This window comes from Phascolarctos cinereus, unplaced genomic scaffold, assembly GCF_003287225.1.
Source record: "Phascolarctos cinereus isolate Bilbo 61053 unplaced genomic scaffold, phaCin_HiC Scaffold_4;HRSCAF=312, whole genome shotgun sequence".
Taxonomy (NCBI): Eukaryota; Metazoa; Chordata; class Mammalia; order Diprotodontia; family Phascolarctidae; genus Phascolarctos; species Phascolarctos cinereus.
In genome coordinates, this window is record NW_027555847.1 from 60,495,930 (window position 1) to 60,513,243 (window position 17,314).

At 45.6% G+C, this 17,314-nt stretch overlaps 1 protein-coding gene across 2 annotated transcripts in view; it reads left to right on the forward strand.

The window, feature by feature from the left end:
• The window catches only part of PLXNA1 (plexin A1), a 312,964-nt gene that overhangs the window by 261,600 nt on the left and 34,050 nt on the right, over positions 1-17,314 (forward strand). For both annotated transcript variants that reach the window (XM_020981168.2, XM_020981169.2), the window contains exons 24-29: positions 4,881-5,027; positions 6,211-6,370; positions 7,543-7,646; positions 10,416-10,512; positions 11,465-11,655; positions 14,062-14,231. In XM_020981168.2, coding sequence (XP_020836827.1) covers positions 4,881-5,027; positions 6,211-6,370; positions 7,543-7,646; positions 10,416-10,512; positions 11,465-11,655; positions 14,062-14,231 — 869 coding nt within the window. The remainder of the gene's footprint in view (positions 1-4,880; positions 5,028-6,210; positions 6,371-7,542; positions 7,647-10,415; positions 10,513-11,464; positions 11,656-14,061; positions 14,232-17,314) is intronic.

Genomic DNA, 17,314 nt, shown 5'->3' on the forward strand with positions numbered 1-17,314 from the left:
TATAGAGAATGCAGACTATACTATATATTCTATATAGACCTTAGAATATAAGAGTATGGGACCAGAGGGACCTTAGGATATAGACTGTCAGAGCCAGAAAAGATCTTATGTCAGAGAATGTCAGAACTGGAAAAGACTTTAGAACATGGAATGGCAGAGGTGGAAAGGGCCTTAGAACATGGAATGACAGAGATTGAAGAGGCCATAGAACGTGGAATGGCAGAGATGGAAGCAGCTTTAGAACACGGAATGGCAGAGATGGAAGCAGCTTTAGAACACGGAATGGCAGAGATGGAAGCAGCTTTAGAACACGGAATGGCAGAGATGGAAGCAGCTTTAGAATACGGAATGGCAGAGATGGAAAGGACTTTAGAACATTCTATAGAATGTTACAATATAGATTGTTAGAGCTGAGGGAGACTTTAGAACACAGAATGGCAGAACTATCAAGATAATTTTAGCATACAAGGGTGTCAACCTTGGGTCTATAAACTTTTTTTTAAAACTATTTTGGTAACTGTTTCACCATGACTGGCTTCCTGTGTAATCCCATGTATGTTATGCATTTAAAAAGATTCTTCTGAGAAGGGGTCCACAGGCTTCATCAGACTCTGGGGTTGGGGGTGGAGGTCCAGGACATAAAAACAGCTTAGCAGTCCCCCCACCCCATCTTGTCTATCATCTTTGCTGTATTGATGAGGGAATTGAGGTCTGGAGGGGGAAGTGACTTGTCCAAGGTGACACAGCTAGGAGCAGAAACCGGGTCTCATGATTCTCAGGTTGAGAATCCTGAAGGATTCTCATCATATCATCATATCAGGGAGGGCTTCATGGAAGAAGTCAGCATTGATTCAGGTAGAGTAGAACATGGAGGACAGAGCCCCTTGGATACAGAGAAATGATAATATTTATATTCTGCTTTCTATTTTACAAAGAATTTATGTATTTTGCTTCCCATTGTCCCTTAACAACAGCCTTATGAGATAGACAAGCTGATATTATCTCCATTTTACAGATTAGAAAACTGAGGCTCAGTGAAATAATATAGATCCATGATATTCAGAGGGATTTACTTGGAATTCATGTATTGAGTCCAGCTTCTTCATTTTACAGATGGGGAAACTGAGGATCAGAGAGACGTGACTTAAAGTCACGCAATCTGTGCTCCCCATAGATAGGATAGACTTCTATGTTGTTGGGGAGGTTGGGCCTGTCCTCACATCTCCACTTCAATGGGTCTCCCCTTACTTCTCCCACACTTTCCCCCCCCATCTTTGACCAGGGGCCGGCCTCCCGGTGCCTGAACCTTGAAAGACACGCCCCTCCTCCGTCCTGAGATCAGAGCAGGAAGGCCGAGGGCTTAGGGACATGAAAGACGGAGGCAGACATTTGGTTCTGCAGGACGAAGGCTTACAAGGCTGTTTGCCTTTGCGGTCATTATTTTTGCTTTTGCATCTTCCAGGAAGAGAGACAGCTATTAATAAGCGGCTCCCAGGCTCCAAATTGGGTCGTCTTTCTTGCTCTCCCTTTTTCCCTCGCCCTTTTTTCCCCCTCTCCCGAAGCTGACTTAATGAAGCCGAGTTTGCAAATGAAACATAATTTCAAAGACAGGCGTGTTGTCGGAAGGTCTCGGGATGATATATGCATGCTCCTGCTCGTTAGCAGCTGTCTCTTTAATTACCGCAGATGCTAACGAGATGCTAACAGCATATGGTGACAGGGGGAGCAGTGCACTTTGGTCCAAAGGACAATTTATTTGTAAGGTGGCCAGGGAGGAGGGAAGAGGCTATTGGAACTTCTTTGCTGCCTTCCCACTGAAAATCTTCCCTTGCAAGCTTTGCTGCCCACCCTCCATCCCTGAGCAGCAGTGGAGGGAGGTCTGCTTGGGAGATTCTGCCTCAGCTGGACCTCCAAGTGGGCAGACCCAGCAGTGGGCAGCGGCCACAGCATGGCCTCAGGGCCACTGCCTGGGACCGTAGAATCAACCCTGTAGTGCTGGAAAGGACTCCTGTGCTGAAAGTGGAGCCTGAGGGAGGTTAAGCAGCCTGTCTAAGGCCTGACACCTTCCAGAGCCAGGTATCCAACTTGGGTCCTCTAGGACTCACCATCCGCTGTCCTTTCTTCCACATCATCCCTTCACATAGTCAAGCGACAGGTATTTGCTGAATATGACTCCTGAGCTGCTCAGGCTGACTCCTCCTTTATGGTCCCACTCAGCTCCCACTGCCTCCAGGGATTCCTAGGCCACTCATTCCTTATACTCATTGCCACTTACTCCAAGCCTCTCACACAAGATAGAAAGGGATATAAAGATAAATAAACATGTATATATACTTATAGAAACATAAATACATTTAGATAAATATAAATATTTACATAAATATGCTTATAGAAGCAAATACATGTATATAAATATACTTACAGAAACATACATTTATATAATATAAATATTTATATGAATGTACTTATAGAATCAAATACATGTATAAAAGTAAATATACTTATAGAAACATAAATTCATTCATATAGTATAAAGATATAAATATAGAAACAAATACATTTATACAAATATAAAAATATACTTATAGAAACAAATATATTTATGTAAATATAAATATAGAAACAAATACATGTCTAAAAACAAATATGTACATATGCTTATAGAAACAAATACATTTCTAAAAACAAATATATAAATATACTTATAGAAGCACAAATATATTTACATAAAGAAATATAAATGAAAATATAAAAGAAATATAAAAGAAAAAATATAAAGAAATATAAAATGGAATTCCCATTTACTCAACAAAGTCACAGGCTTGTAGGTTTTTAACTGGAAGGGTCTTTAGAAGTCAGGTCTCAAGCCCCTTATTTTGCAAATAAGTGAATTAAGCCACAGAGAGATTTATGTGAGTTGTCCAAAGTCACACGTTAAAATATCAGGAATGGAATTTGAACTCAGATCTTTCTGTCTCCACTCTAGTACTTTGTACATGATGCCAGGCTGCTGCCTCTGAATTTAATTGATTCAGATGCTCTTTGGAAGCAGAGTCTATCTCTTCTGCCTCCTTGTATACCAGACAAGATGCTCAGTACATCTGAGCCATGTTGGTGATGTTGGTTATTTCATGTGCCAACTCTGTGCTGGGCACTGTAGCAATATGTAGCAAATCAAGACAGCCAGAGCCTGCCCTCAAAGAACTTACCATCTTATGATGAGATGAATAATTGCCATTGTAACTCATTGTACTTTTTTTATTTTTCAAAATTTTATTGGTGTTTTGTTTTTCTGTCACCTACATTTTTAAGTAGCATTTCATTTTTCCCATTACGTGTAAAGACACATTTTGATGTTCATTTTTAAAACAAAAAATGAGTTGTGAGTTTTCATCCTCCCTCTCTCACCTCCCCACTCACCAAGATGGTATACAATTTGATATTGGTTATATAAACACATTATACTTAGCTGATCATTTTGCATATGTGAGTTCATTGGATGATGAATCATCTAGAGTAACCTGGACTGAGAGTCAGGAACACCTGGGTTTGAATCTTTCCACAGCCTTTCAGTGCCTTAGGTGACTTTCTCTCTAAAACTCTAAGTCATAGATGAGTTACTGACCTTCATTGAGTAGAAGAAGTTATCATGCTGGGAGTTCCTTCCATGGATCAAATCCAGGTCCCTACCCTCTTCCTCACCTACCCCCTCCCCAGATAATCTCATCTGATGCTCATAACAAGCTCTGTAACATAGAGACGGAATCCAAGAGGGGAGATGATGAAGTGTTGACTTTATGAGGCAGTATAGAATTAGGTGCATAATTATGCCGTGTAGATAATAAGATCTGGAGGGTGCTGGAGGAAACAGAAATCACTGAAGGCTTCATGGAGAGGGTGGGAGCTGAACTGGACCCTGGAGAATGGATAGAATCTGGAGAGGTAGAGACTGGACTAAGAGGTGGGGGCAGGGGCAAGAGGAACATAGAATTCCAGGCAATGAGAACAGCATAGGAATAACATACATTCAGCCCTGTGCCAAGGGCCACTTGGGATGCAAGAGGAGATGATAAAGTCCTCCTGGCTGTGTTGGACAAGCACAGCTCATGTCAGTCAGTCGCATCATCAACAAGCTTTTGTTTAGCTTCTATATGCTGGGCACTTTGCTAGGTATTTGGAGTACAGTGACAAAAATGAAACAGTACCTGACCTCAGAAAGCTTACACTCTACCAGGGGAAACATGGAGAAATAGACATAGAATATTAACAAAATGACTTTGGCAGGGGAAGGGAGAGCCACTGGGGCGGGGTTCAAGAAGGCTTCATGTAGGAGGGGGTATTTGAACTGAGCTTTGGAGGATGCTGGAGATTCAGAGGAGTGGGGGTGAGGGAGCACAGCCTGTACAATGGGGTATTGATGGGGGATGGTTCTTGAAACATTTAGAAAAGCAGTGTATCATGGAAATGTGTTTTGCATGACTACACATGTATAACCTATATCAAATTGCTTGTCTTCTCAATGGGAGGGAGCAGAGAGGGAGAAAAAGAATTTGGAATTCAAAATTTGAAAAACGAATGTCAAAATTGTTTTTACATGTAATGAAAAAAGACATGGAAAAATAGAATATTTTAAAAAAGAAAAGCAATTATTAGATAATGATAAACCCATGGTTCAGATAGATGATAAGTGCTGTGGGAATTCAGTGATGGGGAGGTCAATGGAAGATGGATCAATCCAGGTGGGCTTTCTGGTGGAGGTGAGGCTCTCAAGATTCCTCATGGAGCTCGTCTGCTTGGTGTGTGTTGGTGACTCAGTTCTCGAATTGCCACCACCAGGAAGTTTGCATAAGGTTCCTTTCTGTGTTCTCCTCCAACCTCAGGAGTGTGCAGGGGAGCCTCTCTTTATGCTGTATTGCGCCATCAAGCAGCAGATGGAGAAAGGTCCAATTGATGCCATCACGGGCGAGGCCCGCTACTCTTTGAGTGAAGACAAACTCATTCGCCAGCAGATCGACTACAAGATGCTGGTGAGTCAGGGTCAGCCTTATCTTTCTCATGAGGCCCTTTGGGCCTAAAGGTGGCCATCTCTGTTGTCTTGAGGGGTCCCCATTGGCCCTGAAGGCTTGTGGGGGGATGGTAGGGAGGAGAAAGAAGGCTTTGGGGCATGTGTGTCATTGACCTCCCTGTGCAGGGTCCCCCAAGAGCTCTTGGGTCATCCCCAGCATTGAACGTGGCTACTTTAAAGTGACCGTCCACATTTGGATTCCCTTTTACATCTCTTCTTGGTCCATCTGGCATTCCTGGGTCCTTTTTGTCACCTGGGATTTCCAGATCTCTCCCACTCCTTTGAAGTTTTCAGAGTCCAGCCAAGAGTTTGATATCTGTTCATCAAGAATTCCCAGAGAAAATGCCATGGGCTCAGCCCTTTGCCAAGCCTAGTGACAGAGAATACGGTTCAGTAGGCAGAGTATTTACAGGGAGACAGAATTCGCCTAGGTGACATGATTAAAGAACAGTAATGCTCATCTTTGAGAGGCACTATGATACAGTGGATAGTAGGTCCAAATCTTGCCTCAGTCACCCTCTAGTTGTGTGCCTTAATTCTATAAAATTAGGGGGTCGGACTGGGTGTTCTCTAAGCTTTAAATCTGTTTCATGATCTTCTGTGTCTAATGTTTTACAAGTCTCCAAGCATTCACGTCTCTGTGATCTCACCTGATCCCCGGAGCATCTTAAGAGGAGGCAGGGCATTTATTGAGCACCTGTAGCCAACAAATCACGGAGCTGGGACTCCAACTCTGACCCCCTGACCCTAAGTGGTCTCCTCTTCCCACAGTACCATATGACCTCCTAGTGTGTAAGATAGTACGTGATTAAGTGGCACATCAGGAGAATAGCCAGTGATGACAGCTGTGGGAGTTTAAAGGCGTTCCGTCCTTCTCATTGGTATTTCCTCCCTTCATGTGACCTTTAAAGTACATTTGCTGAATGGCTGCTGGCTCTGAGATGACTCGACCCTTTTTGATCTGGTGGGCGAGTATCCCTTCCTGCTGTCCTGGGCTGGCCAGGAGGGAGGGATGGAATGCAGGGAGAGCAGCAACAGCTGCTGGAGATGAGAAAAAAGTGGGCCCTCCTTCGGCCAGGGGCCTCGGGAGAGCACCCTTCCCACCCTCAACGTGTTGCCTCTATTCATCCTCTGCCCCAATCCAGACGCTGAACTGTGTGAATCCAGAGAATGAGAACGCCCCAGAGATCCCTGTAAAGGTGCTGAACTGCGACACCATCACACAAGTGAAAGAGAAGCTTCTGGATGCTGTTTACAAGGGGGTTCCATACTCCCAGAGACCCAAGGCTGGGGACATGGACCTGGGTGAGCCAGAGGCCCACAGCCAGATTGGGTGGGGCGGATTAGAGACCGCAGACTCTGTATAGCAGCTGCATATTTCTCCAGAGGACCCAGCGGCCTGCTAGGCAGAGGTTTGGGGAGTGCCCCAGCAGGGGCTTGTGGGTTCTGGGGCTCTGTAGACCTAGAGCGTAGGGTGGGGCTAAGGCAGCCCCTAACCCAACTTCTTTGGTCCCTAGAAATCAGGTGATGCCCAGGCGTATGTCTTGGAGAAATAATGCTCACATGGTTAGAGTCAAGTGTTGAATTGTATAGTACAGACCAAAATTACTTTAATAATGCCAAGAAGGGAAGGATCAGAGCAGGCTGGAGGGTTCAAGGAAGGCTTCAGCAATGAGGTGGGGCCCGAGTTGAACCTTACACGATGGGCAAGTTAAGGGGAGACCTGGGGGCCCAGCATGACCAAAGTTGCTGAGGCATGACTAATGTGTGTCTATCCCTTTGTTCTCCATTCTGGGGAGACAAGGGAGGCCCCTGTAAGGCAGTGGTTTCTGAGCCCACCCTCTCCACAAGAAACCAGGCCTTAGAATCACAGATTTAGAGTTTGAGGGATGTCAGAGGCCATCCAGAACAGCGGCCTTATTTACAGATGAGAGAACAGAATCCTCGTGGAGCCAAATGACTTATCCCGGGTCTCTTGGACAGTTGATGATAGACGTGGTCATGTTAAGTCATTTCAGACTCCCCTGCTATTGCAGTCTGTGTCCTTTTTATCTTTCCCACCAAAATAACCACATGAGACTTGGGGCTGCTCTGGAATGGGTGTCAGAGACAGCCATGGCTGGGTGGGGCCTGAGCTCGGCCTCTCCTAGACATCCTAACTCCCTGAATTTCTATGAATGCTTTCTAGGTGGAGTATGGCCAAGGTAATTTCCCAGCATTATGCCCCAGAAGGGGAAGGGTTCACATCGCCAGTCCTCCCCTATCCATCTGTGTGGTGTCATGAAAGACTTCCGGCTGCTGTGGCAGGAATGCCAGCCTCTTGGCTTGGTTGCCTCTCCCGACCCATCTCAGGAAGGCCCTGATCAGGGTGGATCAGGGAATAGAAGACCCACTCCCAGCCTCCCTGACTTCTGCTTATTGTATCTCTGACTCTGCTTGGGTATCAGCCTTCCCCTTCTTTTCCTCCTGTTGTATAGAGTGGCGCCAGGGCCGAATGGCCAGAATCATCCTGCAGGACGAGGATGTGACCACCAAGATAGACAATGACTGGAAGAGACTCAATACCCTGGCCCATTATCAGGTGAGGCCTCAAGCTTGGCCTTTCAGCATCCTTGGCATCTCTGCAAAGAATCACTTTAAGGGAAGTGTCGTAGGCATGCCCATCTTCAGCATGCAGGGCTAGCGGCTGCCCAAAGGCCTAGGCACGGGGAGGAGGGAACACACACACTCCCGTGAATTGGCTCATCCTCCTTGCAAGGTTCTCTCTGGGTGGCTACCCCTCGGGCATGTAATTAGAGGATGGTGTTGTAGGCATGGGCTCTGTGCAGGTGTCGAGGGGAGCAGGGATGAGGAGACCTGAACCAGGCCATCAGGAGGCTTGGGTTCCAGTCTAGGTTTGACCATTAACTGACCTTGGACAGGTTCATAGCATAGATTCAAAGAAATTAGGAATGGGAGGAATCTGAGAGCAGAATACCAGAGCTAGAAGGAAACTTAGAACATAAAATGTTAGATGAGAGCTAAATAGGACTTTAGAACATAGAATGGCAGAGCAGGAAGGGACCTGAGAATATAGAATGGCAGAGCTGTGGAAGGGACCTTAGAACATAGGATGTCAGAGCAGGGAGACACCTTAGAACATAGAATGTCAGAGCTGGAAGGGACCTTAGATCACAGAATGTTAGGGCTGGAGAAGAGACCATAGCTGTCATTTAATCCAGGGCCCTCGTTTCACTGAAGAGGAAATTAAAGCTCATTCCCATTCAGTCTGTGAGTTCTTTTTCCGCAGTATTTCTCAATGTCCACCCCCTTCTTTAGATTCCCATTTCCTCTATGCTGGTCAGGCCCTCATTCTCTATTCCAGTAACTCCCTCCCCTACCTCTCAGCCTTGGATCTCTTCCCTTGCTAATCTTGCCTTTTTGTGCCTCCAGAGTAATTTTTTTCTAACTTCCCATCCCTCCCCTGCTCAAGCACCTCTCTTGACTCCCCATTTCTTACTCAGTTGAATACAAATACCACAGTCTGGTTTTCAGGCAGGGCTTGCTGTAAATTGTCTCCAGCAGTGTCTCTCTTCACTCCCAGCCAATCTGGGCTCCTTGACATTTGTCCTACCCATTTCTGAATCTGTGTATCTACTCCATATGACCCCTGCACCTGAGACGCACTCTCCCCTGTCTCCATCTGTTGTAAATTTATCTCAGTCTTTCAGCACCCAGCTCAGCTGCTACCTCTTCCATCATGCCTTCTCTGATCCCCAGAGCTTTTCCTGAATCCCAGGATGCTTCGTTTGCACTTTTCCTGTGACACTTTTTTTAAAAATTGTGATTATTTTTGCCCTTGTCTTCATTCCTCCACTGTGTTATAAGGTCCTTGAGGCAGGTGGAGGGGGCAAGGGGGCGTACCACCCCACCCTTATCCTACTCCTTGTTTGCCTGGTGCTTTTCACATACCAAATAGCATCTAGATGACATAGTTCACAGAGCATTGGACTTGGAATCAGGAAAACCTGAATTCAAATCCTGCCTCAGACTTTTACTAGCTGTGTGACCCTGGACAAGTCCCTTAACTTCTCTGGGACTCATTTTCTCTTCATATGTAAAATGGAGATAATAATACCCTCTACCTCTCAGGGTTGTTGGGAGGATTAGATGAAAAACTCTTTAAACTGTGATGTAAATACTATTACTACTACCACTACCACCACTACCACTACCACCACCACCACACTACCACTCCTCCTCCTCCTCCTCCTCCTCCTTCTCCTCCTTTAAATGCTCTGTTGACTTGAATAGTTTGTGAAGGGACCTGTCCAAGGTCACACAGCAAGTTCGCAGCAGAGCTAGGCCTCAAACACAGGTCTCCTGCCTTCCATTCTAGTATATCAGGCTCCTCATCTGCAAAATGGGACTACTAATAGCTCCCAGCCCCCTTCCCTGGGTGTTTTACTTGTTCATTAAAATTTCATTGAGATACAATGATTCAAGACAGTTTCAAAGGACCCATGATGAAAAATGCTCTCCACCTCCAGAGAGAAAACTGATGAATGCTGAGTGCAGACTGAAGCAGACTTTTGTTTACTTTATTTTTCTTGCAGGGTTTTTTTAAAATATATTTTGCATGGTTTCACCTGTATAATTGAGATTGTATTGCTTGCCTTCTCAATGTCTGAGGGAGGAGCTGGAGGGAGGAAGAGAATTTGCAACTCAAAATGCAAAGAAAAGAAAAAAGGAATGCTAAAAATAAATAATACTTTTTTAAAAAAATGACATTTCATTGAGAGCCCAGAGTGTGTAGAGCCTTGGGAGGGAAGATGGTACAGCGATGTTAAGAAGCCTGAGTCCCTGTCCTTCAGGAAGCCCCATTAAGTAGAGGAGATAAGGCTTGTGTACAGACCACAGCAGTATGAATTGAAATGGTAAAGCCCCATAAAAGCGACTTGTACAGACTGCTGTGGGAACTCAGAGGTGGGAGATCTGGCATCCACTGGGGGAGCTTCATGAAGAAGGTGCCATTTAAGTGGGTCCTTGAAGACAGTGTGAGATTTCAAAAGACAGAGATAGGGAGGGCATCCCAAGCAGAGGCTATGGCCCTTATGGCTATGAAAGAATCGTGTGAAGATCTGAGTTGTTGTGAGGCTCCATGGGGAAAGAGACGAGGGCTGAAAAGCATGGTAGAGTCTACAAGATAGTTACTGTGGGATTGTGTTGCTGCCGTGAGCAGGAGTGTGGGGAGGGGGCTATGGTAAGTGGTAAATTCTAACCACCTCGGGAGCTGCCTGGCATAAGACTCCCTGGTAGGTGCACTTGCTGGCCCGAGCAGGGCTTTGACCCTTGGCCTTTCTGATTACAGGTGACCGATGGCTCCTCAGTGGCCCTGGTACCCAAGCAGAACTCTGCCTATAATATCTCCAATTCCTCCACCTTCACAAAGTCCCTCAGCAGATACGGTGAGTAAATGGATGGCCTCACACAAAGAACAGAGTGTTGGAATCAGGAACATCTGAATTCTAATTCAGTCTCAGACATTTATACTAGCTGTGTGACCCTGGGCGAGTTACGTAACATTTACCTGCCTTAGTTTCCTCCACTGTCAAATGGGAATAGTAATAACACCTACCTCCCAGAGGTGTTTTGAGGATGAAAGGAGATGCTATTTTTAAAGTGCTTTGTGCTATGTAAATGCCATAATCTTTATCATTGAGCTGCATACCACAAACATTCTACAGGCTAGAAATACTCATAGATTTCAGAAGAATTGAGATGATTGTATGGGTTGGCATGTGGTGAAAATGAGCTATGACAGTTAGCTAGCCTTCATGTTTCTCTGGCGTCGATGAAAGAGTAGAAGAATCCAAAGTACGTCACCAACACCGTGGGTGAGTTATCTAGGGGAATTAACTAGGGCAAGACTCTCACAAGATAAAAATGCTTGAATGGGTAAGTCTTTTTTTTTGCTTTTTGGTGAGGCAGTCAGGGAGTAAGTGACTTGTCCACGGTCACACAGCTAGTAAGTGTTAAGTGTCTGAGGCTGGATTTGAACTCGGGTCCTCCTGACTCCAAGGCCAGAGCTGTATTCACTGTACCCACCTAGCTGCCCCAAACCAAGATGGGTTAGATCACAGGTTTTCCAAAGTACAGATGATAAAGTTATTATCTGCCTATTAGGAGGTGTTTGGGATGTTTGGGGCCCAACCCTTACCAGATTGCTCTTGTAGAGGATAGCTGTGGCCTTCTGCAGACTTTCCTATAGTGCTCAAGGCCAGGCAAGTCTCCCCTTGGAGGGCCCACTGGTGTCACCCCCGTGAAGGAGGGCATAGGAAGTGGGGAAGCTCCTGATGGGGCCTGTAGGCTTGTTTGGGGTAGCATCGGTCATACCATGCTATGTCACCTCCTCACCAGAGAGCATGCTCAGGACCGCCAGCAGTCCAGACAGCCTGCGCTCGCGCACCCCGATGATCACGCCTGACCTAGAGAGCGGCACCAAGCTGTGGCACCTGGTCAAGAACCATGACCACTTAGACCAGCGGGAGGGGGACCGAGGCAGCAAGATGGTCTCTGAGATCTACCTGACCCGGCTGCTGGCCACGAAGGTATCCCCTGGGGGTGGCGTGGTGGGGAAGGAACAGATGGGGGCTTTGCTGAAACTTGGGGTGGGATCTGTTGCCCAAAAGACAGCTTGAACACTGGTTTTGGAGTCAGCATGCCTGGGTTCGAATTCTGGTTGTGATTCTACATTGTGTGACATTGGTCAAATCTCTTCACTTTTCTGGGCCTCAGTTTTTTCCAGGGAGGGGATTTGGCCTAGATTACCTCTGATACCCCTTTCAGCTCCAAATCCTGTGATCCCACGTCGGACTTGTCAGTTAGTAAGCATGAACTGCACACCTAGTTTGGTGCATTCTACAGCAGAAGGTACACAAAGGTAGAAGACATATTCCCTCAAGGAACATAGAATCTTGAGTTGGAAGAGATTGCAGAGGCAGTCATCCTGTCAAGCATCTAGCCCAATTCAGAAAGTCCCACTATTGTATTCCTGAAAAGTCACCATTTAACCTCTTCTTGAATGCTTTCATTGATGGGGAGCTCACCACTAATTAAATCAGCCGATTGCCTCAGTCTTTTCAAGAAGAAACTTACAAATATCCAGCAGAAATATAATATCCACCCACCCCCAACTGATACTGCTTCTGCCTCCTGGAGGCTATGCAGAAGATACCTCCTTCCTCTTCCTTATGAAAACTACTCATTGGTTCGAGTAGCTATGAAAATTGAAGGATCCTTAAAGTTATTTGGTTCAGCCCTCTCATTTTACACATGAGGAAATCGAAGCCCAGTACATTAAGTGACTTTGCCCAAGATCTCACAGGTAGTAAATCATAGCTAGAATTTGAACCCAAGAATCTAACACTTTACACTATAAAATGATGCTCTCACTTTCCAAGTTTTTGAAATTAGGGCTCATTTCCACCCATCACCCACACACAGTCTCCCTCCCTTCCTTCCTTCCTTCCTTCCTTCCTTCCTTCCTTCCTTCCCCTCCCTCCCTCCTCCCTCCTCCCTCCCTCCCTCCTCCTCCCTCCCTCCTTCCTTCCTTCCTTCTTCCTTCCTTCCTTCCTTCCTTCCTTCCTTCCTTCCTCCTTCTTCTTCCTTCCTTCCTTCCTTCCTTCCTTCCTTCCTCCCTCCCTCCCTCCCTTCCTTCTTTCTCTGTCTTCCTTTCCGTCCTTCTTTCTCTCTCTTCCTTTTCTTCCTTCTTGATTTGGATTGGGGGAAATGCAGTAAAAGGCCAGGTGAAACAGATGAACTCTGGTCCCCTCCAGTTCTCAAGCTCTGATCTCTTGCTTTCGACAATTTGAATATGTCTTAAAAGCCTGGGGGCTCAGAATGAAGAAGAGCAATTCACTGCTGACTTATGTGATAGAGTGCCAATGCTTAGTCTTTAGGATTATAACATTTAGAGCTGGGAAGAGGACCTTCAAGATCTCCTGATTAAACTCACTTCTTTTTCAGAGGAGGAAACTGATGCCCGAAGAGAGTCTTCTCCAGGCCTCAGTGTCCTTACCTATAAAGCAGGGGTTATAATCCCTGCCCTGTCCCTTGCAAGGGTCATCCTGAGGTTCTTTACATAATATAGGTAAAAGCCCTTCAAAAAAATATTAAAGCACTTGGAAAAAGATCAGATGGATTGTTATTAATTCCTTAGAATTTCTCTGAGAAATCTGCTTTGCTCCCATGGTTGTTGACTAGGAAAATATATGTAAATCCATTTGTAAACCTCCCAGTTCTATAAAATGAACTCAGCCATCCTTGTCCCAAGGTAATAGTCAGTGATGATTGGGTCAGATATTCATGTACCAAGTTCACACCTGCATATACTTGGGGGATGAATGAGGTGGTGGGTAGAACTACAAGATTTTGGTTCACAGATTTCAATCTCGTTTTTCTTCTGATAGAAAGCCACATTATTTTCTGTGTATTGCTAGGCCTTGACTGTGGGGATGGATGACGAGCACATTCCTGTAGATGACAAACCCTCTGCTTTCCTCTCCTAGGTAGTAGTTAGGAAAACTGTAGTCTGTAAAGTATAGGGGCCAGCATTTTGTCCCTCACGACTCCGGAAGACTGCTCTGTAGCCACTATCAATTATGCCTCTCTTGGCTGGAGGGACTGACATGCTCCACTTCACAGTCTCTTGCCCAGTCTTCCTTGTTGATCAGGGGTCAGGAGCAGAACTTGGTTAGGACTTAGTCTGTGTCTAGGATCAGGAATCACTTTGTACCCATAGTTAGGCCTCCAGATGTGGGTGGATGTAGGTAGGTCTTTCTGTGGCCAGGGTTAGGGCTCTTTATGTAGTTAAGGTTAGCCATTAGGTATGGCCATTGAATAAAGCTATAGCTGAGGCAAACTCATGACCTTGACCTTAGTGGGACCATGCTGTCAACAGTAGGCTAATATTTTTTAGTCAGATGAGCTTCCTTTTTCCTTCTGTCCACCTCCAGGGGACCTTACAGAAGTTTGTGGATGACCTATTTGAGACCATCTTCAGCACAGCTCACAGGGGCAGTGCTCTCCCCCTTGCAATCAAATACATGTTTGATTTCCTGGATGAGCAAGCTGACAAACACCAGATCCATGACTATGATGTTCGGCATACCTGGAAAAGCAACTGGTAAGTGGAGGATTGTCTGTTTGATGTGGGCGGGGCCAGGAGAGGGGGAAGGGCACCAGACCGGGGAAGACAACAGAGCAGGCTAAAGGGGAAATTCTGCCGGCCTTTTTAGGGAGAACCCAGGATAGACATTTTGTTGTTTCAGAGTAGGAGAGAGTTGGCTTAAACATTGAGAACTTCCATTACTACAGGAGAAAACATCATATAGTGGAAAGAGCCTTGGGCCTGGAGTCAGTAAACAAGGGTTTAAGCTATTCAGTAATTTTGAAAACCAACTTCTCTGAGCCTGAGTTTCCTCAGTTTCCTGTAAACATAGAGCTCAGTACATTCACTGTCTGTCTCATTGAGCTGTTGTAAGGATCTCATATGAAAATCTATGCAAGGTTTTCTGTAGCTGTAAAGTACTATGTAAATGTCAGCTGTTATTACTATTCCAGGATTTAAAATTTGAGTGGAGTACTGAAGGAGGCATTTAGAATCCCATTCCCCAGTGATTTTTCAAGAGTAGGACATGGGTATCCATGGCTGTTCAAGGACTCTTCCTGACTGAAGATGCTATGGTGTCTGTCCATGGTCCTGACCTTTTTATAGGTCTGTGTTAGATTCTGCCTCCTTTTGGTGTGAAGGGTTACTATCCACTCTGACTCATGCTGTGGGAGGGGACCCACTCTAATCCCTAACCATTTCATAGGAGGTGGAGAGGTGGTCTGTGGTCAGGGCAGTCAAGCCTGGGAGTCTTCCCTTGATATAATTTTGTAGTTCATGTGATCCCAGTGTTGTATTCAGTGTCCTGAATTCCCCTTGATCTACATTCATTCATTCACTGACATTTTTGAGCACCTGTTTTGTGTCCATCTTTGTGGACAGTTTTAACTAATAGCTGGCATTTATATAGGACTTTGAAGTTTGCCAAGTGCTGTGCAAATATTATCTCATTTGATCCTTACAGCAATTCTGGGAGGTTGATGCTATTAATATCCCCATTTTACAGATGGGGAAACTGAAATAGACAGCCTAGGGTAGCACAGCTAGGAAGTGTCAGAAGCAAGAGTTGATGAGCCCAAGTCTTCCTGACCCCAGGTCTAGCCCTCTCCCCACTGTAGTACCAAGATGCTTCCGTAGCCTATGAGCTATGTGATAGGATTCTGTAGTTCCTGTCCTTTGTGTATCATTTTCGTCTTTCTGTTCCTCTAAATGTCCCTTGATCATTCGTTCATCCATTCATTTACTCATTCACAGACATTTATTGAGCATCTATTCTGCCCCCAGCAGTACCTGTGACTTGCTTATGGGCTATGTGATAAGTTCCTGTTGTTAATACTCTGTGTTACATTTTTGCATCTGTCCCTCTGAATGCCCCTTGATCTACTCATTCATTCATTCATTCATTCACTCATTCATTCACAGACATTTATTAAGCACCTATTCTTTATTCATCTTTATGTTTATGAGAGAGGCAGCAGTGAACACATCAAGATCGATACTATCGGAACATTTGTAGTCATGCAAGAGATAAGACATGTAGACAAGTCACTGCGCCATAACAAAGGATGTTTGAAGGGAGGGTTCAGTTCAGTAGTACGTGGGGAAAAGCTTTATAGAGTGAAGCCACAGCATAAGGGATGATTGTTATGAAGTGCCATAAAAAATAAGAGAACGGCATGCCTTGAGAGTCTAGAAGGGGGCTGGGGCAAGGTCTCATTCAGCTGGGAGGACTCTGGAAAGGCTTCATGGAGGAGGGGACATGTGGGCTGCCCTTTGAAGACTGAGTAGGATTTCTGGATTATAGCCAAAGATGGTCTAGTGAAAGAGGTGCAGGGGGGAGTTGGGAGACTGGGATAGTAGTCCCAGACCTCCTGTGTGACCTTGGACAAGCTTCCTTCCCCTCTCTGTGCCCCCAGTTTCCTCATCTAGAGGTTGATGGCGTAGTAGATAGAGCTGTAGGCCTGGAGTCAGGAAGACCTGAGTTCAAATGTAACCTCAGACACTTACTAGCTGTGTGACCTGGGCAAGTCACTTAACTGTTGTCTGCCTCAGTTTCCTCATCTGTAAAATGGGGGTAATAGTAGCACCTGCCTCCCAGGATCAAATGAGGTAATATTTGTAATACGCTTAGTACAGTGCCTGGCACACAGTAGGTCCTGTATAGATGTTTATTCCCATCGTCCATCCCTCTCTGTCCTGTAAAATAAAAAGATTGGACCGGATGAGCTCTAAGGTTCTTTCCTATTCTGAAGTGTACTATGTTTTCTTTTATTTTTCTTCATTTTCCCAGGGTCTCATGGTAAGTGAGTGCTGAGACCAATTTTCCTGACTCCCAAGTCCAGGGTTCCTTCCACTATTTAATAAATATTTTTGAACACCTACTGTATTTTAAGTACTGTGCTAGGAGCTGGAGATCTAGAACCCAAATCGAAACAGCCTTTCACTCAAGGACCTTAATTCTCCTCGGGAAAAACAGCCTGTATCCAGATAGAAAAATGTCCAAAATATATGGACAAAGTAAATATCAATATGGAAAGCAGTTCGCAGGCCAGAAAGCACTAACTGCTGAGGTTGAAACGGCCTTTGTGCCAGGCACCGTGCAAAGTGCTGGGACTACAAAAGAAAGGTCAAAGTCCCTACTCTTAAGGGGCTTGCAGCCCAATGGAGGGCAGTGAGAGGGTGGGCAGAGGTTGGCTTCCAATCCAGGGCCTTGCTCTGTCTCTCCAAACCTCCCTGCCCCTACTCCTGTTTTTGTACTGTTCTCTCATAAGAAGTTACCCTACAGGGAAGGGAAAGGATTAGGGGGTGGGGGCTGAGCCCCAAAGGCAGACCTGTGGAAGGCCTGCTGCAGCCAGCCCTACCTCTCCTTTTCTGCACCCCCTCCCATGCCTAACCCCCAGGAGTTAGACATAGACTTCCAAGGTTTAGAGGGGAAAGTCCAACCATGCATTCACTGCATGTGCATTAGCTTGTCTGTCTCCTCCACACTTCCTGCCATTGCCTCTGCAGCAGCCTCCTCCCTCCCCTCCAATCTCCTCCTAGGTGGAGAACCTGTCCCCATGCCTCGCATTTATAAAGAGGCAGCCACATAGGTGTCA